At 39.4% G+C, this 26663-nt stretch overlaps 1 protein-coding gene across 3 annotated transcripts in view; it reads right to left on the bottom strand.

Moving 5' to 3' along the window:
* LOC126292143 (peroxidase-like) overlaps positions 1-26663 on the bottom strand; it is a 221567-nt gene that overhangs the window by 73228 nt on the left and 121676 nt on the right. Inside the window, exons 3-5 of one of the 3 annotated variants that reach the window (XM_049985980.1) lie at positions 16740-16995; positions 11235-11440; positions 3373-3549 (exon numbers count right to left, since the gene is read on the bottom strand). In XM_049985980.1, the coding sequence (XP_049841937.1) occupies positions 3373-3549; positions 11235-11440; positions 16740-16995 (639 nt within the window). The remainder of the gene's footprint in view (positions 1-3372; positions 3550-11234; positions 11441-16739; positions 16996-26663) is intronic. The other 2 variants (XM_049985981.1, XM_049985982.1) reach the window with 2 other exon arrangements.

The following is a 26663-nucleotide window of genomic DNA, read 5'->3' as shown; positions in this document are numbered from 1 at the left end:
TGTACAGTGTGCAGTGAAAAATCTGTTTTTCATTGTAGATATCATGCAAAGTGCAAATGTCTTGGTTGACTTTGGCTGTTATTTGATACTAAACCAATATTTGAGCATTCTGACTTTCTCGTTTTTTGGATAAAGCACTTCCCTTTTCTCCTTTCATGATATTTTGTCATTTACATCACTCAAGGACTCTTCTAGTAAAGATAGCTAAGTCATTGACTCTGTTCCATGAACTTGGTCACAAATGAATGTTTCCACTCCAGCTGGTGTGTGTTTATCAATGTCTAATGTTTTCTCTTTGCTGTCATTTGATGCCTTCCACTGATCAATTATGTCCCATGGGAATGCTGCACATTTTCTGTCATCTTCAGTTATTTCCATTGTTGTTGGTACACAACCATAACTACGAAACAATTTGACAGTGACAGCAATAATGGTCAAAGGGTACACGTCACGAAAGAGCAATGTCAGATGTAATAATAGCAGTAGTTTGCAAACTGGACAGCTATTTCAGCCCCACTTGTTCATATGTGCATGAATGTCATGCTACAACAATGGTGGTGGTGCTGACCTCTAGCAATCAGTTACTATTCCTATTGTTATTATTGTTGTTATTATTACTATCAATAGTTCCACATGTGTGATGCAATTATTCCATTATTCTTCTATTCAGATAATTTACATTTATTCTGTGGAACTACAAATGTATTCCATTGGTTTGCTACTTTCAAATAAATGAAGCAACAGTGAACTTCCAACAGGACAGTGCTGTAAGCTCTGAGCAGTCATTTTATATGTCAGGAACATGTTTTTCCATACAACAGGTTCACACATACTACAGTACAAAACTGGCATGATCAGTGACATTTAGTATGACAAACTAATGCTCTACTGATTTCCCTACAGAAGCCCTGTATGTCTAACATTCACAATTACATTTTCATTGTGCTCTGTTGTTATTACTTAGCATACATGATTGCTCAGCTGGATGACAGCACATCGCCCAAACTGAATTGTAGTTTTGGTTCATACTCTATTGATATACAGTATTTAGTACTGATGTGACTGTGGCATCTGGAGGTTTGGGTGTAAGATTTTTGTAGCTGACATGGTAGCTGTCTACAGTAGAGTATTATCTAAAATATATTTACCAGGGGCTGAAAATATCACTTCAGTTGTATATTTATTTTATTATTGCATGATCTGTTTTGGGCTTTTATAAGCCCACCCTCAGGTGCTGTAACTTGGTGCTGTGGCCCCTGAGAACCAAGTTACAACACCTGAGGATAGGCTTATAAGAGCCCAAAACTGGCCAAGTGATAATAAAAGAAATTTACAACTGAAGCATATTTTCAACTCCTTGAATAATGCTTAGTTGCAGATGTTTTTCCAGCAGGATTGTTCATAGTAAAATGTATTTTTTGAATAACCTGTCACAGAATGACAAAATATGAAACTGATATAAAGACAGGTACATTGACATTCTCAGAATTTATAGAAATACTAATCTTTGTGCCACAAAATTTTTTAAATTATGGTAGTTTGCGACTAGACAATTGAGTACTTACAATGGATATATCAACAAAAAGGAATAATTTTGCATTTTCAGTCATTGGGAAGACTGGTATTCCCATAAGATATTGTGAACTGATTTTTTTTATAGAAAGAGGCTTTTTACTAAATCATTGTATAAACTAGACTTGAATGCTATTTGGGTGTGTAAAACTGGTACCAAGTTGGGTTAATGACACTATGTATGAAGTACTACAGTGATAATGGCCACAGGCACATGACTTGCAGTTAAATATCCCATGATCTGCTATGTATATGAGTACAAAGAAATGGAGAATATCACTTCTGTTAAAGAGCGACAGTAAATAGTAATTTTACACTATGTGATCAAAAGTATATGGACACCCCCAAAAAAATACTTTTTTATATTAGGTGCATAGTGCTGCCACCTCCCAGCAGGTACTCCATATCGGTGACATTCACAGTCAGTAGATATTGTGAGAGAGCATAATGGGGCATTCTGTGGAACTCAGAGACTTCAAACATGGTGAGATGCTTGGGTGTCACTTGCATCATACATCCGTATATGAGATTTCCACACTCCTAAACATCACTAGGTCCAGTATTTCCAATGTGGTAGTGAAGTGGAAATGTGAAGGGACACATACAGCACAAAAGCGTACAGGCCGACCTCATCTGTTGACTGACAGAGAGCACCGACAATTGAAGAAGGTCATAATGTGTAATAGGCAGACATATATCCAGACCATCACACAAGAATTCCAAACTGCATCTGGATCTACTGCAGGTACTATGATAGTTAGGTGGGAGATGAGGAAACTTGGATTTCATGATCAAACGGCTGCTCATAAGCCACACATCAGGCCAGTAAATGTCAAACAATGCCTTGCTTGGCAGAAAGAGCATAAGCATTGGACAAGTGGACAGTGGAAAAATGTTGTTTGGAATGACAAATCACAATACACAATGTAGGAATCTGATGGAAGGGTATGGGTATGGTGAATGCCTGGTGAAAGTCATCTGCCAGCATGTGTATGCCAACAGTAAAATTCAGAGGCAGTGGTGTTATGGTGTTGTCATGTTTGTCATGGAGGGGGCTTGCATGCCTTGTTGTTTTGCATGGCACTATAACAGGACAGGCCTACATTGATGTTTTAAGCACTTTCTTGCTTCACATTGTTGAAGAGCAATTCAGTGATGGTGATTGCATCTTTCAACACAATTGAGCACCTATTCATAATGCAAGGCCTGTGGTGGAGTGGTTACAAGACAATAACATCCCTGTAATGGACTGGCCTGCACAGAGTCCTGACCTAAATCCTATAGAACACCTTTGGGACATTTTCGAACGCCAACTTCATGCCAGGCCCCACCAACCAACATCGATACCTCTCCTCAGTGCAGCACTCCATGAAGAATGGGCTGCCATTCCCCAAGAAACCTTCCAGCACCTGACTGAATGTATGCCTGTGAGAGTGGAAGCTGTCATCAAGGCTAAGGGTTGGCAAACACCATGTTGAATTCCAGTATTACCAATGGAGGATGCCATAATTTGTAAGTCATTTTCAGCCAGGTGTCTGAATACTTTTGATCACATAGTGTGCAAGTCACATTGCTAAATAGTTGAACTTTTCTTTCTGTTTACTACTGCCTGAAAGCAGTCATGCTTTGGCAACCAAATAATTTTTAGTTAATGTCAAAATTCATCCACAACACTCACTACTGACTGTGGAAACCGCTATCTTTCCCTTTGTTATAATTAAACTGGGTCATCATACATTTTGTGTCTCAAAACAGATACAACATTGAAATTTGTAGAATAAGGAACAGACTGCTACTCACTGAATCCAAGCCAGTCATTACTAAGTGCAGAATCATGTGCTATTAGCTGTCCAAACTGTGTCAACAGAAGAGTATTGGAATCATCATTAAAATCACCAGTGGGTAGTAAGTTCTGCCTGAGAATTCTGGCATTTGGGAGCTCTTTGCCTGTAACTGATTTCCTTGGTACATTGATACCTGCAAAGAAAACATATGCACCATCACTGTTCCAAAGGTCACATTAAAGCACAAATCTTCAGAGAACTGAGGAACTGTTACTTTAAAGAATTAACCTGCAGTGACTACTTCTACCAATATATGTATAATTTGAGTCATTCCACTTACCTGAAGGCTGTCCTATATAATGTGTGAATGAGTTGATGTAAATCAGAATTTATCTGTAACTGTTTTTTATCATCAGCTACAGATACCATTAAGGAGTAAATATATATGAAAATAACTACAGGAATTCCAAGATTTTTGAAGAGGACACTGCATTATATATGGCTTCATACTTTACAAAGCATTCTTACTGCTTTGTTTACCTTGCGCAGGAGTATATAGTATACGAACAGTACAAATATTAGAACTATGTAGCAGACTCCACTCTGTAGCATTTGCTATTCATGTGACTGCATCCATTTGTAAAGAGGTAACTAAAGTGGCTTACTGCTGCTATTTCCTTTTGGTTACAAAATACGGAATTATATTCTAGGGCAGTAAGACAACCAAAGAGAGTTTTTTCTATTCAAGAGAAGGTCGTCAGGATCATGAACAGAGCTCACGCCAGACACTCTTGCAGAGATTTATTCCAACAGTTGGAAATCCTCACTATGCCATGCCAGGACAATCTCTCAATTATTGAAAAAATAACACATTTTATGGACTGAACAGTGCATATCATAAGTATGATACATTAAATAAACAGGATTTACACAGTGTGATAAAAAACCTCACAATTATACACACAGGAGTAATTTACTTAAGCATAAAGATATACAATTCCCTATCAGCTCATGTCAAATCTATTAGTGGTGTCTTGTCAAAATTAAAAAGAAAATATCCAAAGCATTTTCACGTACAAAAGTCCCACTCCAAAGTGAATATTTTGGCATCTTCTTATGTAGTGATCCATGTGAGGATTAGTTGGCAGCAGTTAAGCTTTTTGAGTATTTCAAGTTTGATCTCCATTTCTCCATACACCTTACATGACATATTGTCTTACATAACTTGCTCTATGTAGCTTAGTTGTGGTTTTCTTTTAGGTCTCCTTCCATTAATATATCCTCCAGTGGCTTTTTTCAGGGTTCCCTTGTATATATGGTGTGGCTACCCAATTAGTTGCACTCTTCTTTCCAAAATTGATTTCTATATGCCTCCCTTCTCACCGTATCTTTTAAGGACCTCTTAGTTAGTTATCATGTCAATCTAATTTATTTTGAGCACACATCTGTAACACCACACCTTGAAATAATTTAAGTGTGTTCTCTTCCTCAGTCCCTTGGGTTCAAGTTTACAGCCACACCATGCCACACATTTTTGCACCATAAAATACCTTATAAGTTTTGAGTCACTTATAATCAGTTATAGCTCTAAAAGATATGAATCTATTAACACAATACAAGGGGTGTTCAATGGGTAATGCAAAAAACTTATTTTCTCAGCCAGTTTCAGTAAAAAAAAAATGCAGAATTTGTTGTGGGACATGATGAAATATTACTGCTTCAGCCCCTATAGTTTCATGAAGTTTTGGTACCTGGCAGCACTATACTTGGCTTTAAAAAACCATCTGTAACAGAGGTGTATTCCAAGTGGAGAGCTGTCATTGAGTTTCTTTTGGTGGTAAATCAGAGCATCACAGATATTCATAGGTGGTTGCAGAATGCCTACAGAGAGCTGGCACTGACTAAAAGCAGGGTGAGTCATCATTGTAATGAAGTTGTGCAAACATTTCTGATATCCTACATGTTGGCCAGCTACATACAGCTGTGACCCCTGCAATGTCGGAAAGTACAGGCACTCTCTTTCGATATAATCAATGGACTACAGTCAAATGCCTTGCTGCTCAATTGGATGTCCTTGTTGGCAGTGTTGCCACAATCGTACACCAGCTGGAGTACTCAAAGGTGTGCCCACTGGGTTCCTCACCATCTAACAGAAGACCATAAAGAGCAATGAAGGACAATCAGTGTGGAACCGTGGAACAACTTGTGTGTTATAAGACTGACTGTGACAATTTTTTGCCAAACATTGCCACAGGTGATCGAACACGAATTCATCACTTTGCACCAGAAACAAAATGGCAATGCATGGAATGGCACCACACCAAGTTCAAAGACGTAACTTCAACTGGTAAAATTAAGGTGATGGTGATCTGGGTCCTGGTGGGTTATTCTTTTTTGATGTCCTCCTTGTGGTGCAGTGATCAACTCTGAAGTGTGTTATCCTATTTTCAGGAAATTGAAGAAGCAATTTCAGCATGTTCATTATCACAAAAATACAAACTAACTTTTCCTTCTCCAGGGCAATGCAAGGCCTCACACATATGTGCATGCCTGAGAGAACACCAGCAAGCTTTATTGGACTGTTTTTCCTCATCCACTCTATTACCAAGATCTCACACCTTCTGACTTCCATATATTTGGCCCAATGATGGATGATGAGTAGGTTATTGATGTAGGAAGACATTGGCTCAAACATTGATCAGTAAAGTGGTACCATACGGGTATGCAGGCCTTCCCAGTAAGATGGCATAAGATCACATTGAATGGAGATTATGTTGAAAAATAAAGTTTTATAGCCAAAAGAGTGGGGAATAATATTGTGTATTAGAATAAACCTGCTTTCAAAAAAAATGTGTTGCTGGATGCCCCAAGTAAATGAGAACTTACTGATATTATTATGTTCTTGGAGTGATGCAGTCAACTGATAAGTATATGACTAGTGCAGTGTGTCTTTGACTTATCATGGTCTTTTTTGCTTCCTATTCTGCTTTGTTCAATAATGTTTAAGCATGTGTCTTCATGTGAAACAGGTGAGAACATCATTGTGCCAAAAAGGCACGCTACATACTGGGATAAAGATTTTCAATAATGTACCTAAACATATTAAATCAATAGGTAAACTCTGTAGTTTTAAGGCTGAAGTAAAGGCATATTTAATTGATCATTGCTTTTACAGTCTGACAGAATATATAAAAGCCAAACAACAAAAATAAAGATGCATTATTAATATTCTACTTTGTATCTTGCCTGTAATGTTTGTTGCATTCGTGAATCTGTGCTAAATTACCTCAATATCAAGTCCTTAGGATTGCAATACAAACTGTATTTTATCTTGTAAATACCTAACCATGTTCATTATCCTTAAGATTCCAAGACTTACCAAGCGGGAAAGCGCCGGCAGACAGGCACATGAACAAAACACACAAACACACACACAGAATTACGAGCTTTCGCAACTGGCAATTGCTTCGTCAGGAAGGAAGGAAGGAGAGGGAAAAATGAAAGGATGTGGGTTTTAAGGGAGAGGGTAAGGAGTCATTCCAATCCCGGGAGCGGAAAGACTTCCCTTAGGGGAAAAAAAGGACAGGTGTACACTCGCACACACACTCACACACACACACACACACATATCCATCTGCACATACACAGACACAAGCAAGATGTCTGCTTGTGTCTGTGTATGTGCAGATGGATATGTGTGTGTGTGTGTGTGTGTGTGTGTGTGTGTGTGTGTGTGTGTGCGAGTGTACACCTGTCCTTTTTTTCCCCTAAGGGAAGTCTTTCCGCTCCCGGGATTGGAATGACTCCTTACCCTCTCCCTTAAAACCCACATCCTTTCATTTTTCCCTCTCCTTCCTTCCTTCCTGACGAAGCAATTGCCAGTTGCGAAAGCTCGTAATTCTGTGTGTGTGTTTTGTTCATGTGCCTGCCTGCCGGCGCTTTCCCGCTTGGTAAGTCTTGGAATCTTTGTTTTTAATATATTTTTCCCATGTGGAAGTTTCTTTCTGTTGAAGGACTAAATAAATAAATCAGTAGATATCTGAGCACAAGGAAGTGGGGGTCATTACACTGTCATTCTGTGTATGTATTTTATATTTATGACATGGTGTTGCTACATAACTGTTGAAACCACAGAAGCAATTATGTTCTTGTGGATATGTTATCTGCTGAAATTTGCACCAATATGTACTGTCATGAATACCATGCATAACCTACTGCTCACTATTGACAGTGTTGTCCAAGATGTCAACAGCGAGGCCAAGATTCTACATCTATCTCCTGTACTTCAAACATTGTTTTCCATGCCACAAGTCAATCTGATTTGCGATATCAAGGTAACAACTGTGCCAGCCATGAAGTCGGTTACAGAGATGCAACCACAGAGCACTGTTTCACACAGATGTGCAATGGCATTAAGTGTCTTTAAGGATGTGTGAATTTGCTCATGGGCCCTCCATCTGCATGTTCGAGAGCAACACACATTCCTCTCGTCAGGTCTCGTGGCATTCCTGCATCGTGTTTGAAAATTACAGTTATTCCTGAGCAACCAGATGTTTGGTTTGCAATAACAGAAAACATTTTTGTTTCTAACATAACGTGGAGGTGAATTACAAAACAAATCATGACCTACAAGTGGTCCGCAAAACGTTAAGAGCAGCTTAGGATGCCTCCACATTGTGACTGTGCTCCACACACAGCAGTGTCTACAGTCAAACAGGGGCCAATAAAGCCACAGGGTGGGGCCACACACACTATGGTGCTCCATATCTGAACCAATACCCAGTTCACCAGTTTTGTCAAGTGCTAATCAGATCATGCCAGAATGACAACTATCCATTTCTGATGGCTCCACGATGACACCGAGGGAATCAACACCTCACACCACTTCCCTGATGTCTCCTACTGATGGTGCTATTCCTGACGATCACTACAGAACCAGTGTCACCAACTGCAGTTATGTGTTCATCATTTCCAGCCACCCAGACATGACCTGGATGCAAGGTCAAATTGAAACAGCCTCTCATCCACAGTGCTCTCCATTTAGGGCAGAGTGAGGCTGTGTGGGAGTGACATAATTGACTAACTGATATGTCACAGAGGAATTACAGACCTTCGCAGCTTGCGCCATTGATTGAAATCAATGGGGAGAGTTGAAAATTTCTGTCAGATCAGTATTTGAACTTGAGTTCCCTCCCTGTTTACTAGGCAGACACTGAGTCATTCGGACACAGTGGCCATTGCCACAGTGGCAATTGCACTGTCTACCCTTGCGTGCCTCCTGTCAGATCCAAATTCTCATCCACAAACTATAAATGTAGTGCCCCTTATCCATTATCCTGACGCATCAAAAATAGCATCTGTTTATCATGTCCATTGCTTGTTGTTCTGCTTTGGTTACTGATGTTTATGCATATCTCTTTCTTATCTGTGCACAATAAAGTAGAGATCACTATACCAATGTTCCATGTATGTATTTTATATGTAGGAGGTGGTTCCCTACAATGTAATGAAGCACTAACTTCACTGTAATATCCTACAGAAGTTATTGATACATTATAATATCCTAACATTTGAGATATGATATAAAGATTCTGTTTGTGACTCAGTAAAAGTTCATCATTGTTGGTAACATAACAACTTATTATTAGTATTCCATTATTCATGATTACTGCCAGGAAATTCTAGCTATAAAATCACATCTGAATTTAAGGGGACATTGTACGTGAAATTAGTTGAAATTTGACATTTTCTGTTTTCTACTCCATAATGTACTTTGGACTTTCCTGGACATTTTGATATATAATACATTAAAAGCAGATAATTGTGTGACCCTCAAATAATAATTTTGAATTTTGAATCATGTCTGTCAAATTTCGAGGCTACGCATATACTGCTACGGCTGAGCAGTCATATCTTGGGAACTACACAGTGAATTGCTTTGTTTCGTACCTACTGCTACGTCTCAGAAGTTGGAATTATGAATAAAAAAAATCAAGCCTTTTTTCCTGATACTGGTTTTCGGTGAATGTAGTGTGGTTATCGGGTATTTTCATAGTAAGATAACTTCTATTGTTTTTTATATAAAAAATATATAAATAAAATAACTAAGTGTAAAAGTAACTTCAAGAAACACTAATTAGTGAGTAACAGATATGTGGGACCTGCATTTTCTTCTTAAGTACTTGAAAACATGTGTGCTAGCAGTGAAGGAAACCACGATAATGTTTCTGAAGTGCCAACGCCCCTAGTGCACCAAAAAGGAAAGTAGCTTCAGAAATGGGTGGCAGAGGTAAAAGTAGTGATATTATGGACATCAATGGAAGAAATCAAATCCATTTAAAGAGATTTGGCAAATCCTGAACTACTAAAGAAGTGTTTACATTGGAAGACCCAGAAAGTGAATGAGTCCTTCAGTAATGTTGTGTGGTGCCATGTGCCTAAATATGTATTTGTTGGCCTTATGACTCTAAAGTTAGCAGTGTCTGATGCTGTAATAACTTTTAATGGTGAAAACTATGAACGAATTAAGGCTCTGGAGAAGTTATAGGTGAGAGTTGGACAGAACACAGCTAAAGGACTGAGGGAACTGGATGAGCATCATGTACGTGAAGCAGAGTTAGCTGTTCAGCAAATGACAAGAGAAGTAAGAAAGAAAAGGAGGAGGCAAGTACTGGGCTATTGTGACACTGAAGAAGGCACAGACTATGGGCCAGAGTAATTCTAGTGCATAATAGAAACAGAAATGTAAGACTGTATAAGAGTTTGTAATAAAAGATGTTTTAAACCTCAATATCTCTGAACTACATTTTTTTGCAATAAATGACCCATTTTCTGAAAAAGTACTGATGGTAGAGACATAAAATTTTCACAGCATGCCAAGTGTGAGCTTCAACACACATGGAACTAGAATAATTGAAATATCCTGAGTTGTTTTGTTTTTATGTTCATTTATTTACAAAATTCTGTTGAAAAATTGAGTGTTTGAAAAAAAAGATAACATGCCCCACAATAAAATTTTAGTAATAATTCTAGCTCAGTGTATCTAGAAAAGTGCATTCAATAATTATGGAAAGTTGTAAATTGGTGTCTTAAAAAGTTTCCAAGATTATGGGTAACAAAATTCTGTAATTTAACATTGGTGGCATGAGACATACAATGTTCCCTTAAAAGAGTATCATACACCTACACATGTGAAAAGTTCTCCATCTGAGAAAAATGCTCACAATATGGATAGATGGAATATAGAATTAACAAATAAAAAACAGTGATAGTTAATTAGTAATAGATCATACAAAATTAATATCTGAAAATTATATGTTAATGTTGGGGTGAAAATTGATTTGGTCAACATATATGTAAATTGGCCCTCACGAGGAAGCTTATGATAAAAAATAAATGATTGTATGAATGAGCCTTATAAAAGTGTTTGTTAAAGATGTGAATGAATAATCATATTTCAAAATTGGGGGTAACAACATATTGCCTCTACTACGAAAATGAGAATCTTTGCTGAAATAATATATTATTGTATATTGGTATCTCTTTGTAGTATTACTTCTTCTCCACTCTATTGAATGTCTAATTTTAGTAGAGTAGTAAAAGAGCCCTTACCAATTTATTGAGTGTGTACATCCACTCAGCTGTAACTGATGTAAATCAGCTGTAATTATGACTACTTTACAAAACCTGTTAATACTTTTTCTTAATATTTTAATGGAGTTTATTGCTTTTCATTGTTATACATAGCTTGATACACATTTCACAAGCCATTCATCTACTATTAAATTTAAGATGTTAAAAATTAATATGCATCACTTAAAATTTTACTTTGTAATATTAGATAAAAGTATGTATATTAACACATGAAAGAAGGTTTACCATCATGGAACACTGAGCTCACAAGCCGTGGGTAAGCAGTTTCGGACATTCCCCATATTGGATGCTTGAGGTTATTACATGACCCATTGTATGCTCTGTAAATAGCAGATGCATTGCAGCTCAGACTTTGTGGAAAGTGGGATGGGTCTGCTGGAACCTGCATATCAATGAGGAGATCACCCACTTGGTCTTTCGATATGTTAAACCTGTAAAAAAGGAAATATGTCTCTCACAATTAGTCTCTGAAGTATCCTCTGAATTTATACCAACAGATCCAATTAACAATTTCTGTACTTCAGTATATAACGATCAGGTCAATTTCAATATTGAAGTAAGTAATATATTATAAAATACACTAAGGACTTTCAAAAGACTTTGCCTTCATAAAATCTGCTTTCAGACTTGTGCTTCCCTAAACAAATGCAATTATTTGATGTACAGAACAACAAAATTATTTTCAGGTTTTTTGGCAGTTTTGTAGTGAATTTTTCCATATGTTTTTGCTCTAATTTGATTGTAATTTTAATGTAGGGATTGGTTGATGCCATAAGAGTGACACCACAGGCTATCATTAAAAAACTTTTTGGTCAACTGAATGCAGGCAGTGATATGGGCTGTGATTAATCTGATAATGACAGGGACAGCAAACACGTGCTGTGCATCACTAGAGCTGTAACAGTAAACTGTATTTTAGCTTTAAATAATTGTATGGTGGCAACACTGGTGGCAGCCCTATTGGTATAATTGAGGCACACATTTTTGTTTGTGTTGGACATTATTGTAATAAAACACCAAACACATCTAAAGCTCCAATAAGTCAGATTCATTAGTGATCAAATATGGAGTTCTCCAAGATTTAGTACTAGGTCCAATCCTGTTTTTGCTATATGTAAATGATTTAGATACAACAGTGATAAAAGGAAGCTGTACCAGTTTCCACTAGCATCATAATTGCAAGAAGTACCAAGAAAACCGCTGGAAAAAACATTAAAGTTGTTGCAAGAAATATGGAAGAATATTCAGTGCAAACAATTTGATTATAAATTTGAAAAAAAAGAAAAGAAAACTGTTGCAGTGGATACATTCATCACCTAGACTAGGACATCAGTCAATAACCATACTGAAATAAATGGATAGACTATTGGAACATAGGAAGCACCAAATTTCTCTGTACATGGACATAACAGAACATGAAATAGGATACACATGAAGACTACATAAACAGAAAATGTGCTGAAAAGTAATTGTTAAGAAAAAATTTGATACATTGTGCCATTTACAAGCTAATTAGGATTGAAGTTAGTCAATCAGGCCATTGCAAATCCAAATTCAAACAGCCTGCTGGAGACATCACCAAGCACGTTCTTCATTTGGTTTCCTCAAACTAAACAAGAGAGCAATGCAAAAACTGGGCATGGGATGGTAGTCAGGACCAAAATCAAGCCAAGGGCTGAGCAGTCTCGTGTGTTATCATCTACACTGGGAGAACAACTGATATTAACTGTGTATGGCAGGCTGCTTAAATTTGCACACAAAGGGACCTGATTGGCTGGCTTCAGTGCTGAGTAACTTGGAAATGGCACAACGTATCAAATTTCTTTTCTTAACAAATATTTCTCAGGGCAGCCTCCCCTGAAACACCCTTACAAGCTTTCCAGACTGTTTCTGACCACCCTGTATTATAGGGTGAATTATGTAAGACGTAACAACTCATTTACACTGAAGCGCCAAAGAACCTGGTATAGGCATGCATATTCAAATTCAGAGATGTGTAAACAGGCAGAATATGACAGTAAAGACAGCAGGTGTCTCACACAGTTGTTAGATCTGTTACTGCTGCTACAGTAACAGATTATCAAGATTTAAATCAGTTTGAGGGTGGTGTTGGAGTCAGAGTACCAGCAATGAGACAGCATCTTCCAGGTAGCGATGAAGTGGGGATTTTCCCACACAATCATTTCAGAAGTGTACTGTGAATATCAGGAATCTGGTAAAACATCAAATCTCTGACATCACTGCAGCTGGAAAAAGATCCTGCAAGAACGGAACCAATGACAGCTGAAGAGAATCATTCCACATGATAGAAGTGCAACAGTTCCCCAAACTGATGCAGATTTGAGTGCTGGGTCATCACATCATGCCCCACACCATTACAGAGCCTCCACCAGCTTGAACATTCCCCTGTTAACATTCAGGGTCCATGGATTCATGTGCTTGTCTCCATACCTGCACGTGACCATACGCTAGAGACTCGTCTGACTAGGCAACATGTTTCCAGTCATCATCAGTCCAAAGTCAGTGTTTGCAGGCCCAGGCAAGGTGTAAAGCTTTGTGTGATGCAGTCATCAAAGGTACACAAGTGGACCTACGTCTCCAAAAACCAATATTGACGATGCTTCATTGAATGGCTCGCACGCTGACTCTAGTTGATGACCAAGCATTGAAATCTGCAGCAGTTTGCGGAAGGGTTGTACTTGTGTCTTGCTTAATGATTCTCTTGAGTTGTCATTGCTCCTGATCTTGCAGGATCTTTTTCCAGCTGCAGAAATGTCGGAGATTTGATATTTTACCAGATTCCTGATACTGACAGTTGTTGTTGTTGTGGTCTTCAGTCCTGAGACTGGTTTGATGCAGCTCTCCATGCTACTCTATCTTGTGCAAGCTTCTTCATCTCCCAGTACCTACTGCAACCTACATTGACAGTAGACTTGTGAAATGGTCATATGGGAAAATTCCCACTTCATCGGTACCTTGAAGATGCTGTGTCCCATCGCTCATGAGGTGACTACAGCACCATGTTCACACTCACTTAAATCTTGATAACCTGCCATTGTCGCATCAGTAACAAATATAATGACTGTGCTAGACTCTTGTTGTCTTGTATAAGCACTGCTCACTGCAGCACCGTATTCTGCATGTTTACGTATCTCTATATGTAAATATAAGTGCCTACACCAGTTTGGCACTACAGTGTACAAACCATTGGATATCAGCTTCGTCAAAAGAATAACACTACGTACACTGTTGTCGGAAGTGTGTATCAAGCCTACCTCTGTGGTTCTGCCATTGCACCTCTTTTTGTGTAAATTTGCAGCTAAACAAACACTTCTGACAAAGACCAATTGCGTAAATAAGGTTTCAGAACATGATGGAATGACTAGTACATAAAATTCAGCTACACAAGCTGATACCGTTAATGTCAATTGTTCTCATACCATAGATGGTTGCGAACGAGTTTTCGATCCCTATCTCCAATCACCATCCAATGAAGAACACATGTGTCTGTGTGTGTGTGTGTGTGTGTGTGTGTGTGTGTGTGTGTGTGTGTGTGTGTGTGTGCGTGTGCGTATGTGTGTGAGTGTGTGTGGTCCGTCATAGTTGAGTGGTCAGGGTGTCCAGTTGCCACATGGAGTACCAACGTTCAATTTAAGGTACTGATATGGATTTTTCCTTGGTAGAAGAACAAGAACAGAACGCAGTCAGTGCCAGATTGCCAGTTGAGGAGTTATTTAAGTAAGAAGTAGGAAATACAAAATCTCTGGGAAAGTATTGTGCTGATCCCACACATTCCACAGCTCTTCTAAATGGTCCATCAGTGCCAGAATATGGAGCTGCTATGTATATCTATAGTGGACTGTTCCATTCGATGGGAGTGTAAAATTCTGCTTCAAAAATTACTTTCTTTGTAATGGTAAACAAACCAACACTTTTTGTAGTGCTGGGTATAACAGGAAAGATGTGGCGAGCAATATTTGTTAGGGCTTATGCCAGCTACACAAGCCAAAACCAAATTGCAGATATTTGAAAACACACCAGAGGAAATGTGCCTGATGACTTTGGACATCCAGTGTGTTGCGTGCCCACCAAAACACACACACACACACACACACACAGATATAATGCACAAATTCTAGGTACTGATCGATGAGAGGATACGGAACAGAAAAGGTCTAATGAACTTATGTTCAGGAATGCAAGGATTCAATGCTAGAGACTATTTATTCAATCATACTTTGTTACAGAGACTGTTGTCTAATACATGCTGTACCATGGAGCCATAGTTACAGTATGCATGGTTTCCTCTTACAGAGTCATACTGTTACACATACATCATGCCATAGCACACTCTCCTGCCATTGTAATTGGTACTGTAATGTTGTGTCCAATTCTCTTTTCTTGCTGACTCACCTTGTAGTGGGTGTGATACAGAATTGTGCACAATGGTTCTGTATTCGAATCGAGAGCTTGATGACATGATATTTGCTTATGGAAAGGCGAATGACAAAGGGTAGCATGCAGAAATGTTGTATCAGGAGACCTATAGCTATCCCTGCTGACAACTACCACACCATTCAATGTTTTCAATGCATTTGTCTGAGCAGAGTTGTTACGGGAAGCATGAAATCATGAAGGATATACCCAAAATTTTTGGACACCAGATATGGAGGAGAATGTGATTAACAATGAAGAAGATATCCACCATGTCTGTACCAGGCTGTTGGCCCCTTAGTACAGCATAAGCCAAACAACCATGAGGAACATTGTCCATGACAATTGTTACTACCCTTATCAGTTACAGCATGTGCAGGGCTTACTAGCAATAGACTTTCCTCACCCGGAGCAGTTTTGCCACTGGTTTCTTCACCAGGCTACCACAATACCGAGATCTGTGTTATCCATCCTATTCACAGATGAGGCCATCTTTACTTGGTGTGGTGTCTTCAAAAATCATAACAGTGATGTGTGGAACACTATGCAGAACCCCTAGGGTATGGTGACAGCGAATCGTCAGCATCGATGCAGCAGGAATGTCTGTGCTGGGATTGGTGACCATATTTTGGAACCAGTCTTCAATCCATGTCGCCTAACAGGCCAGAACTGTTGGAATTCCTTGTGAGTGACTTTGCCTCCCCTGCTGGAAGAAGTGCCATTGATAATTCAAAAGGTTATATGGCTGCTAGATGATGGTGCTCCAGCTCACTTCACCATTACCGTCTGCATGCATCTCAATTGTGTCTTCTGTGCTCATGCATGAAATGAGGGGGTCCAGTTGAATGGTCTGCCTGTGCAATTTCTGGTTATGGGACCATAAGAAAAGTATCATGTATGCAGACCCCATTCCAGATTTGGAGCCACTGGAGCAACTTATGCATTCTGCCTTTGACACTGTTCGAATGGAGCATGGCCAATGTGAACATGTGAAACAGAGCATGCTACGACACTTACACACATGCGTTGAGGTACATGGAAACCATTTTCAACATATACTATAATTGTGGTGGCATGGTACAGTGTGTATTATACCACAGTCCCTTTAACAATGTATGATTGTGTAATTGTTCTGTAGCATGGAAACTGTGCATTTCTGGACATAAGTTCATTAGATCTATTTTTGTTCTGTATCCTCTCATCGATCAATCCCTAGAGTTTGTACACAGTCGATAGAGACAGGAAAGAGAGAGAGAGAGAGAGAGAGAGAGAGAGAGAGAGAGAAAACACACTCACTTGTGCACTAGGAAATTAGCCAGTGCAGTGACATTGGCAAGGTCGTCAAGTGAGTCCAGCACATGCTGCTTATCAGAGTCAGTGGACTCTTTGGTGAAGAAGTTGTAGTGTTTATACTCTGGTGTGGCAGGTGGCACAGGCAGGCGGTGCGACACCCACTGCTCATGTTTCTTCAGCCTCTCTGCTAGCCTGGATCCCCTCTGTAGTCCGTGCCGCACTGCATCCCACAGTTCAGAGTTGCTCACGTTCAGGTCACCTGTAATACAAGGCTTGCATCACCACTCCACACCTGACACAGTGTACAAGCTGGGCCACAGACAGAGAGCATATTACACAGAGACAAGAAGCTTAATTGTGTCACAGTAGCCTGACGAAGCTAGCAAGTCGTCAAGACACTGAGCTCATATTTGGGAGGACGGCAGTTTAGTTATCTGGGTTTAGGTCTTCCATTTGTAATGGAGTTGGTCAATGGCCCTATTTTCACCAGAAATCAAAATACATGATACACACAAATGATGGCAGTACTTGATACTTACGGACACTCAGAGTTCCTGATAGATAAAGAACACAGTGCACTCAATACATTTGGATAACCAGCCTACCAAATACAAAAAAAATACTTCAAAATCATTTAAATTCTTGTTTTCTTTGCTATATTTGGATAAGTTATGGAAAACCATTAGGTAAAAATATACTAAACTATATTTTAAAAAAATATTTCAAAATGTGAAAAGTTTTGTTCATTTTAATTTTGTAAGAAACTTTTGAAATGAATTAAATTTTAATTATTACTATTTAAATAAATATTAGATTGTAATATGAATATATTCCTCAATATAAATGATATAAAACTGAATTGAATTATAATGTCTTTAACGCAAAAATCTGTTTGCCATTCTAATATCTTTGAATTTTGATATGCAAGGAGCATTACAGGTCGCTTTGTATCTGAGTTGCTTGTTGGTATGGAAAGAATCGTTCACATTGGACACTATTCTTGTAATAAGTGAGTTTGTTTTGTGCTGTTCTGTGATGAAAGTTGGAAGTGTTTTAAGGAAGTAGCTACTCTGATGTGCCATTTAATGAAATTCCTTATATTGTGAAAGAAAAACTGCCTGTAAATAGCACACTTCACATACACATTTTGAAGATAAACTGTATCACTTTCAGCTTGCAGGAATCTTATATCACTAGACACTGACAACCACAAAGATGAAGCATTTCAAGAAACTGAGACAACGAGTGAATTATTATTCACAAATATCATTTTATGAGCAATTCATCCGCTCCTCCTATTTGTTCTAGGTAGTGGAGCAACTTCATGCAAATGGACGTAAAGCTGCATTTTTGCCAGTCCTGCAGTAAAATAAATCTTGCAATATGAATGAGGAGCTTTGACATTCTTACCTTAAAACACACCAGGATTGATCCCTTAAAGTCACAGCAATTTTCAAGACAGCAACTTTCCTTCTAATTTGGTGGCTTAAATTGGAATAAAATGTGCACCTCAACTTGTTCCAAATACTTTATACTCTTTGATGAGATCTACCCCCCCCCCCCCCCCCCCCCCAAAAAAAAAAAACAACATAAAATAGTTTTTTGGTTGTGGTTATGCACAGCCTGGATGCTGGTTTAAGTGGTAATATGACAATGTGAGCTGCTGGAGCTGACTAATGTGAACACAGAGCAAAGGTTTGGTAATGTAGTTCTTCTTAGCCTTTCATGTGAAAGCTCAGGCCGGATGGAAAAAGCAATGAACACCTGCATGTAATATACACCGAAGTGCCAAAGAAACTCGTATAGGCAAGTGTACTCAAATACAGTGACATGTAAACGGGCATAATACGGTGCTGTGGTCAGTAACGCCTATATAAGAGAAGTCTCTGTTAGATAAGTTCTTCTGCTACAATGGCAGCCTACCAAGATTTAAGTGAGTTTGAACATCATATTATATTTGATGCAAGGGTGATGGGCCACAGTATGTCCAAGGTAGCAATGGACTGTGGATTTTCCCGTATGAACATTTCACGAGTGTACCGTGACTATCAAGAATACGATAAAACATCAAATCTCTGACATTGCTGCGGCCGGAAAAGAATGCTGCAAGAATAGGACCAACAAAGATTGAAGAGAACCTTTAAAGGTGACAAAAGTGCAATCCTTCCTCAAACTGCAACAGATTTCAATGCTGGGCAATCAACAAGTGTTAGAGTGTGATTGATTCGATGAAACATCGACATGGACTTTCCGAATCAGAGGGCCACTCGTGTACCCTTTATGAGTGCACGACACAAAGCTGTATGCTTTGCCTGGTCCCATCAACACTAACATTGAGCTGTTGATGACTGGAAACATGTTGCATGGTCGGACGAGTCTTGTTTCAAATTGTATTGAGCGGATGGACGTGCACAGGTATGGAGACAACCCCGTGTATCCATGGACCTGGCATGTCAGCAGGGGACTGTTAAAGCTGGTGGAGGCTCTGTAATTGTGAGGGGCATGTGCAGTTGTAGTAATATGGCGCTCCTGATATGTCTAGGTACAACTATGACAGGTGACATGTATGATCACTTGCACCCATTCATGTCCACTGAGCATTCCGACAAACTAGGGTAATTCCAGCAGGACAATGCAACATCCGAACGTCCAGAACTGCTACAGAGAGGCTCCAGGAACACTCTTTGAGTTTAAATACTTCCGCTGGCCACCACACTCACCAAACATAAACATTATTGAGCATACTTGTATCTGGGATGTCTTGCAACGTACTGTTCAGAAGAGATCTCCACACCCTTGTACTCTTACAGATTTATGGACAGCTCAGCAGTATTCATGGTGTCAGTTACCTCCAGAATACTTCAGACAGTTGAATCCACACCATGTCGTGCTTTGGCGCTTTTGTGTGCTCACGGGGCCCTACATGATATTAGGCACGTGTACGAATTTCTTCGGCTCTTCAGTGTATTAAACAGTTATATATATGCTGGCTAAGTGCTGTCATTATATTGATACATTTAAAGCATTTTCTGCAGAACTGTCTTGGTGGTAATCCTACTAGACATCTAACTCTTCTTCTATCATCTGAAAATATATTTGGCTCCTGCAGAATTGCTCCAGTGCAATATTCCATCTTGCAGATGTGAACGGTAAAGTAAAATACACTGCCAGAAAAAAATTGGTACACCCTTTCAGAGGTTCTCAATTCACTCTTGATTTAGTGTTTAACAGTGCATATGGAATACATGAAATGATTACATTTAGAGATTAATAGCACCTACATTTCTAAGGTATCAGGTATTGACCCATGCTGAAAGACCCATATTAATAAACGATATAGACTCCAAGGGCAGCAATGCAGGTGCTGACTCTGGCATTCAGTTGATCATACAGGCAGCAAAAAATGTCATGGAATACGTTATGCCATGTCAGCTTGTCCTGTTCAAGCAGTTCTGTAAGAGTTGTTGGTTGACGAGGCACGCCAGTCACTTCTCATCCCATCATATCCTACAAGTTCTCGACTGGAGAAAAACCTAGAGATTGTGCTGGCAAGGGAAGTTACTGCACATCTTACAGAGCACACTGCATTTCACGGGCAGTGTGTGGGTGAGCATTATCCTGTTGGAACAACACATCACTTTCCCATTGTAAGAATGGTGAAAGAGCGGGTTTAACAACGTTATGGACGTAACGAGAGCTGGTTAGCATCCCCACCAGAAACACCAAAGGTGAACTAGTATTGTAGCTTGCACCCTATGGGACAATGCTCACTGTGTCTACATTGTACAAGCAAACGACCATCACTTGCATGCAGGCAGAAACTGCTGCAATTGGTGAAGAACATGACGTGTCACCCCATCTTCTAAGACCTAAGTGATCCCCTGATGGCACCAGTCAAAGAGTGCACACCAATGCTGTGGTGTGAGTGGAAGATGGTATAGAGGTGTGCATGCCTATGGTCCTGCTGCTAACAATCATTTTTCAACAATTCGTGTTGACACATCTGGGCCCACAAGCCTTCTTATCTGTTCTGTGGTAGCTGTACAATCTGCCACTGCTTCCATTACAATACTATGATCCTGGCAAGCGTCTGTGCTACTTGTAGATCCAGAACCTCATCTACGGATGTGAGAATGTTCACGTGACCACTGATACCAGCATTGTTGCAAAAGTGACACAGCATGTCCAATTTGTGTGGCAGCTATCCAAAAGGTCTGTCCCACCACTCGGAAGGCGTCAATCTGACAACTTTCAACTGCACTCAGTCAGGTGTGGTCGAGTGGTTCTAGGTGCTTCAGACCGGAACTGCACTACCGCTACGGTCGCAGGTATGAATCCTGCCTTGGGCATGGATGTGTGTGATGTCCTTAGGTTACTTAGGTTTAAGTAGTTCTAAGTTCTAGGGGACTGATGACCTCAGATGTTAAGTCCCATAGTGCTCAGCGCCAATTGAACCATTTGAACTGATTGGGTGTAGGGAGCACGAGTGCATCTCTGTGGCATGGTTGCTTGCTTGCTTCACACATTCACCACACCACTGAACCTTATGGTTGTGAGTATTCCCTATTAATGGGTAAACATAGATGGCGCTCTGGTAGCTATGCCACTACACTATCTGTTGGTGGACAATGCTGAAATCATTATCAGTACTTTTTGTAAGGTAGCCCTTTCCGTCATCTGATCAAACTTGACATCATCTTTCCAGATGTACTAAGTTTTGTTCTGGCAATGCATGAGTGGAGTAATAACTATTTGCACACAGTTCCTCAATTTATACAATAAAAAAGTACAGGAGCAACTTTGCTGCACAGATCAGCATGTTCTTTGCAAGAGAATTTTTGATCTATGAACAAGACAAGTAGTTTTACTGTTTTCATTTCACTTTTAGTTACCTTTAGATTTAAAATTATTTCTTTTCCTTTCATCTGGTTTATGGACTGCTGATTGGCCTGACACCAGTGACTAGTCATTTATCTGTTGTTAGCTAGTACACTTTGTAAATCCTCACCTGCAGTTATTGGTGCCATGTCATCAACATATAGTGTAGTCTTACATGGCATATGATTTGGAAAGTTATTAATGTAGGCAATAAAAAGGAAAGGTCTGTGCACTGAACATCAGGGTATTCCTCTTTTTATTTGGGGTGTCGCTGATCTTTGATTATTGGCATACACCAGGTGTAACCTATTTCTCAAATTAGATTTGAATAAACTGTAAACTTCACTTTCTATCCCATAATACTCCAATATTATTATGATTATGTCATGTGACACTGAATCAAATGCTTTGCTTAAAAGTTAAATCAATAAATGTTTCTTGTCTTCTTAAACATTATTCACCAAAGCTTCAATTCCTTTTAAAATTGATAGCTTAGACTTGAATCCAAACTGTTTCTCATTTAAAACTCTGTTGCTTTCAAAACAGCTGTATCTCTGTTTACACATACAATTTCCTACTATCTCGGATGTGGCTAGTACTATTGAATTAGATCTATAGTTATTTGGGAGCCTTTTTCACATTTCTTTTTTTTTTTTTAATAAATAGGTAATGTGAATGTAAACTTGAGACATTCTGGGAAAATTCCTTCATCTAGTACTCTGTTAGTGACAGAAGTGGCATTTCGATTTCTTTTATTATGATATGATGAAATTACTGTGAGTTCAAAATAGTATTCTGCTTTCTAATTGCTTAGTCTGAATAGTGATTTATGAATGTCACATAAAGCGTTAATGTCCAGGTAAATTTATCATTTGTTTGTCTTGCGTGATTGAACAGGGCAACTACCTCTTATTTATTTATTTATGTCGTTCGTGTTCTGTAGACCCATTAGGGATAAATCGCTTGGGTGTAGAATGTGTCATTTACATCTAATGTAGTGATGAGAATAGATGGAGCTGGCACTGTTAACAAAATATTCGCCCAGCGTATTACAGTCAGTAGAGTACTGTTCTCTTTATTGATGTTATTAATTTTCCTTTCAATGACATTCCACACTGCTTTATATCTATTTTCGGAGTTTAAAATATACTCATTATTAGCACTGCACTTTGCATTTTTCCAACTTTGGATCTGTAGAGTTTTCTCATATTTATGTAATTTTCCAGGTCCTACTTCTTTTATGACACCTATCTTTCCAGAATATTGTGTTAGTATCATGCATTTGTTACTTGTGGAGTGTACCACTTGATGTGATGATGCTGCTTATGTGCAATATTAATATGATGTTTTTTGGTTGCAATGGGGTACATCTTTCCTACATCATTTTTTATTGTTATCCATATTACGAACCAACCCATTTCCTTTAATTGGTCTTTCATATTATTTATACTGAATTTCCTAGAAGTTTCACCAGTACTGAGAAATGAATTTCCCATTTGAAGCCACAGCTCTGTGCGCTGTGATAGTCCTAAATCTGCAACATCAATTAAAGAGAGCCTCTACGTGTATTACATATTATGTTATCAAGACACACATCCAGTTTGGTGGGCTTGTCAGTGAGACTTTAATATTTCAGTGACTTCAAGGCATTGACCATATGAATCACATTTTTCTCTCTGCCCTTATATCTACGTTAATATCACCAGCAATTACAATTTAATGAGGTTAATATTAGTTAGTGCATACCTCCGTAGTGTTTTTGTTTTGCATATTAGTATTCTGGTTGCTATGGGTTCATTTATCGATTGTCATTTTTTATTTATAGTTCCCTGTTGCTATTTGAGTTAACATATTGTCATTTTGCCGTTTGGAGATAGTGAGTGGAGCGGTGGGCGCTAGAAAGTGGAGTGCCAAATTAATAAATCGGAATATTTCCGAATATTCTTCCATTTGCTATCAATAAACGGGTGACAGCAGCAGAGGCAGTGAGAAACATTAGCGCCGTGTGTGGGGACAATGCCTCTGGGCAGAACTTGGCAAGCAAATGGTTTTCTCGTTGTTTCAGTGGTTTGATGATATTCGTTTACAAGCAATTAGTAGAACACCACATCGTCGCAGTTCTACCAGATCCATAACACTATCTTCTGTGGGTGTGCGCAGGTCTTTGTATGGGGAGTTGCTGCTTTCTTTTGGGCTAAACTATTCGTTTCTCTTCCTTATGTTTGCTTGAAGACTCCATTTCTCGTCATCAGTAACGATACAGTATACGAACGTTCGCTGTTGTTCACGAACCAATTGATGACGAGCAATCAGAGATGCACATATGGCCACCCACTGAATTTTGTGATTTTGGCTTAGAGGATGCGGTACCCATTTTTGAGCTTTCCCCACTGCACGTTAAGTGTCGCACGATGGTGGAATGATCACAGTTCATCACATTTGCCATTTCTCGAGCACACTGATGTGTATCATCGTGAATTAATGCGTGTAAACGATTATCATCAAACCCCTGAAACAACGAAAAAACCATTTGCTTGCCAAGTTCTGCCCAGAGGCATTATCAAATCAGTTGACGTATCAGTGATCACAAGGCTGTCATAGCCACTATGACCATGAGTTTTACAAGGGATGTTAAGAAAAGTAGGAAGATATCCTGACGCAATCCCAACAACAAAAAATAATTAATGTGGAGTAATCAAATTTCGGGAATACGTATGTCTAGGTAAAATACTTAAGATAGATTTAACATAGATGTAAGACTGCATGATCAAACGTTAATGTAGGTGCCACATCCGCTGCAAATGTGAAATGCTGACCACCAGAATGTCGAGTGCAAGCACGCAAACGTGCTTGCTCTGTGTTGCACAGGTGCCGGATTCAGTTTCTGGGATGAGTTTGTGCGTGTTGCACTTGGTCAGCCAATACAGGGACAGTTAATGGTGTTTCTGGATAATGCCGGAGTTGTCGTCCGATGATGACCCATAAACCTAGTACACAATATTGTCATCAGAGGGTGCTGTCATCCATTCTGTGACATAACCCAAGATGAGAGTCTGGAGGGGAAAATGATTCAGGTTGCACTGTGCTGCTGGAGAGAGGAAGGAGTGTATTTGACACTTTTCAGGAAGACAGAGAACCATCCGCCTCTAAACTTATTTGCATCTTTGTCAAAGGATAAAAGAGAGTGGACGGGGTGATCGATTGAACTGTAATGAGGTACGATTTAATGGTAGACTGATGATTCATTCTAGAGAGGGAGAAGTTACTGGAGGTAAATTTTTCTACTGTTCTGTCAGGATGCATCAGTTGCGTGACACAGCATGCGTTCGACTCGTATACAGCCATGTGTTCTATATGTGATTTAAAGCACTGTCTACCTGCAGTTGTTAAGGGTAAACCTGTTGGTCATCAGAGGACTTCCACCTCATTTGTGATGACATGTGACACATTCCTCTAAACGAACTACGATCTATGCTGTGTACTCCATCCCCCTGCCGCAGCTTGGGCGTAAAATTGAGACTTCAGTTTCATAACTAAGTTAGCAATAGGTGCTTGTGGGGCACTGCAATCCCCAAGTATACATTTGCCTGACAGATGTGCTGTTTACAGAGTTAGTAGCGGAATGACTTGTAATTTTCACATGTCGGGCACTGCAGCTATGCGTTTATCTGTTTCCTTGTAAGAAGTATCCGCCGTTATTAACGATCAATTATATAGGGCTGATGCAGGCATAGTATAATTTCCGAACCGTGATCGGATGTGAATAGTGGGCGCTATACATCTCCGGAAAGCTATATTGTACTCGCACCACACAGAGCCAATGTTTTAAGGAAGTAGTTTTCTCATTTTACAGTTTGATAACATAGTTTATCGTAGAGAAACTGGGAAGAAGGATGTATGTCATCCGCTAGAAATATACTTCTTACATTGGAATAATAACAGCGCTACATTCCATACGACTAATAGGTCAGAAACACAAGTGAAGTAACATCATAGCTTGTTTTAAGTGCAGAACATTGTAGCCTTAGGAGTGAGTGTGTTTATGTTCTCTCTTACCAATACCTTCCAGGTACTGCTCTAGAACACTACTGTAGAGTTGATAGCTTGGTTTATTTACGTAAAAATGCGTCCAACTCCATCCGTCTGGAGCTCCATCGTGCATAAAAATCATCTGTTTCTTGTTCTTCTTAACTATCTGCTGTTACATCACGACACTTTGAAATCTGTTACTATACATCGATAAGGAGTGCTAATCTCCTCGTCATGGGTGAATCTCAGAAATCTTGGGCACTTGGATGGGTGAGGACTTGGCAAGCTCCATTCATTCACGAGACGTGGAGTGTAGCGGCCTACTTCTGGTCGGTTACAGATTAAATCGGTAACGGTGCTGCGGGGCGGGTTGGTCAAGGACAGTGTGAGGAGGGTCTTTCACTCTCTAATTTTACCCTAAGACAGCGAAATGCGCAGAGAGACAGATCGTAAATTAAGCACTATGCTCGATTTGTTAGAAATATGTACAGCACTGTCTGATATACCGGGTGATCAAAAAGTCAGTATAAATTTGAGAACTTCATAAACCGCGGAATAATGTAGATAGAGAGGTAAAAATTTACACAGATGCTTGGAATGACATGGGGTTTTATTACAACCAAAAAAAAAACAAAGTTCACAAAATGTCCGACAGATCTCATGCGCGCGTCATTTCGTGACGATCATGTGCTCAGCCACCACTTTCGCCATGCTTGGCCTCCCAGATCCCCAGACCTCAGTCCGAGCGATTATTGGCTTTGCAGTTACCTGAAGTCGCAAGTGTATCGTGATCGACCGACATATCTAGGGCTGCTGAAAGACAACATGCGACGCCAATGCCTCACCATAACTCCGGACATGCTTTACAGTGCTGTCCACAACATTATTCCTCGACTACAGCTATTGTTGAAGAATGATGGTGGACATATTAAGAATTTCCTGTGAAGAACATCATCTTTGCTTTGTCTTACTTTGTTGTGCTAATTATTGCTATTCTGATCAGATGAAGTGACATCCGTC

This window comes from Schistocerca gregaria, chromosome 9 (assembly GCF_023897955.1).
Source record: "Schistocerca gregaria isolate iqSchGreg1 chromosome 9, iqSchGreg1.2, whole genome shotgun sequence".
NCBI classification, from domain to species: domain Eukaryota; kingdom Metazoa; phylum Arthropoda; class Insecta; order Orthoptera; family Acrididae; genus Schistocerca; species Schistocerca gregaria.
This window is presented reverse-complemented; position numbering and strand designations above follow the sequence as displayed.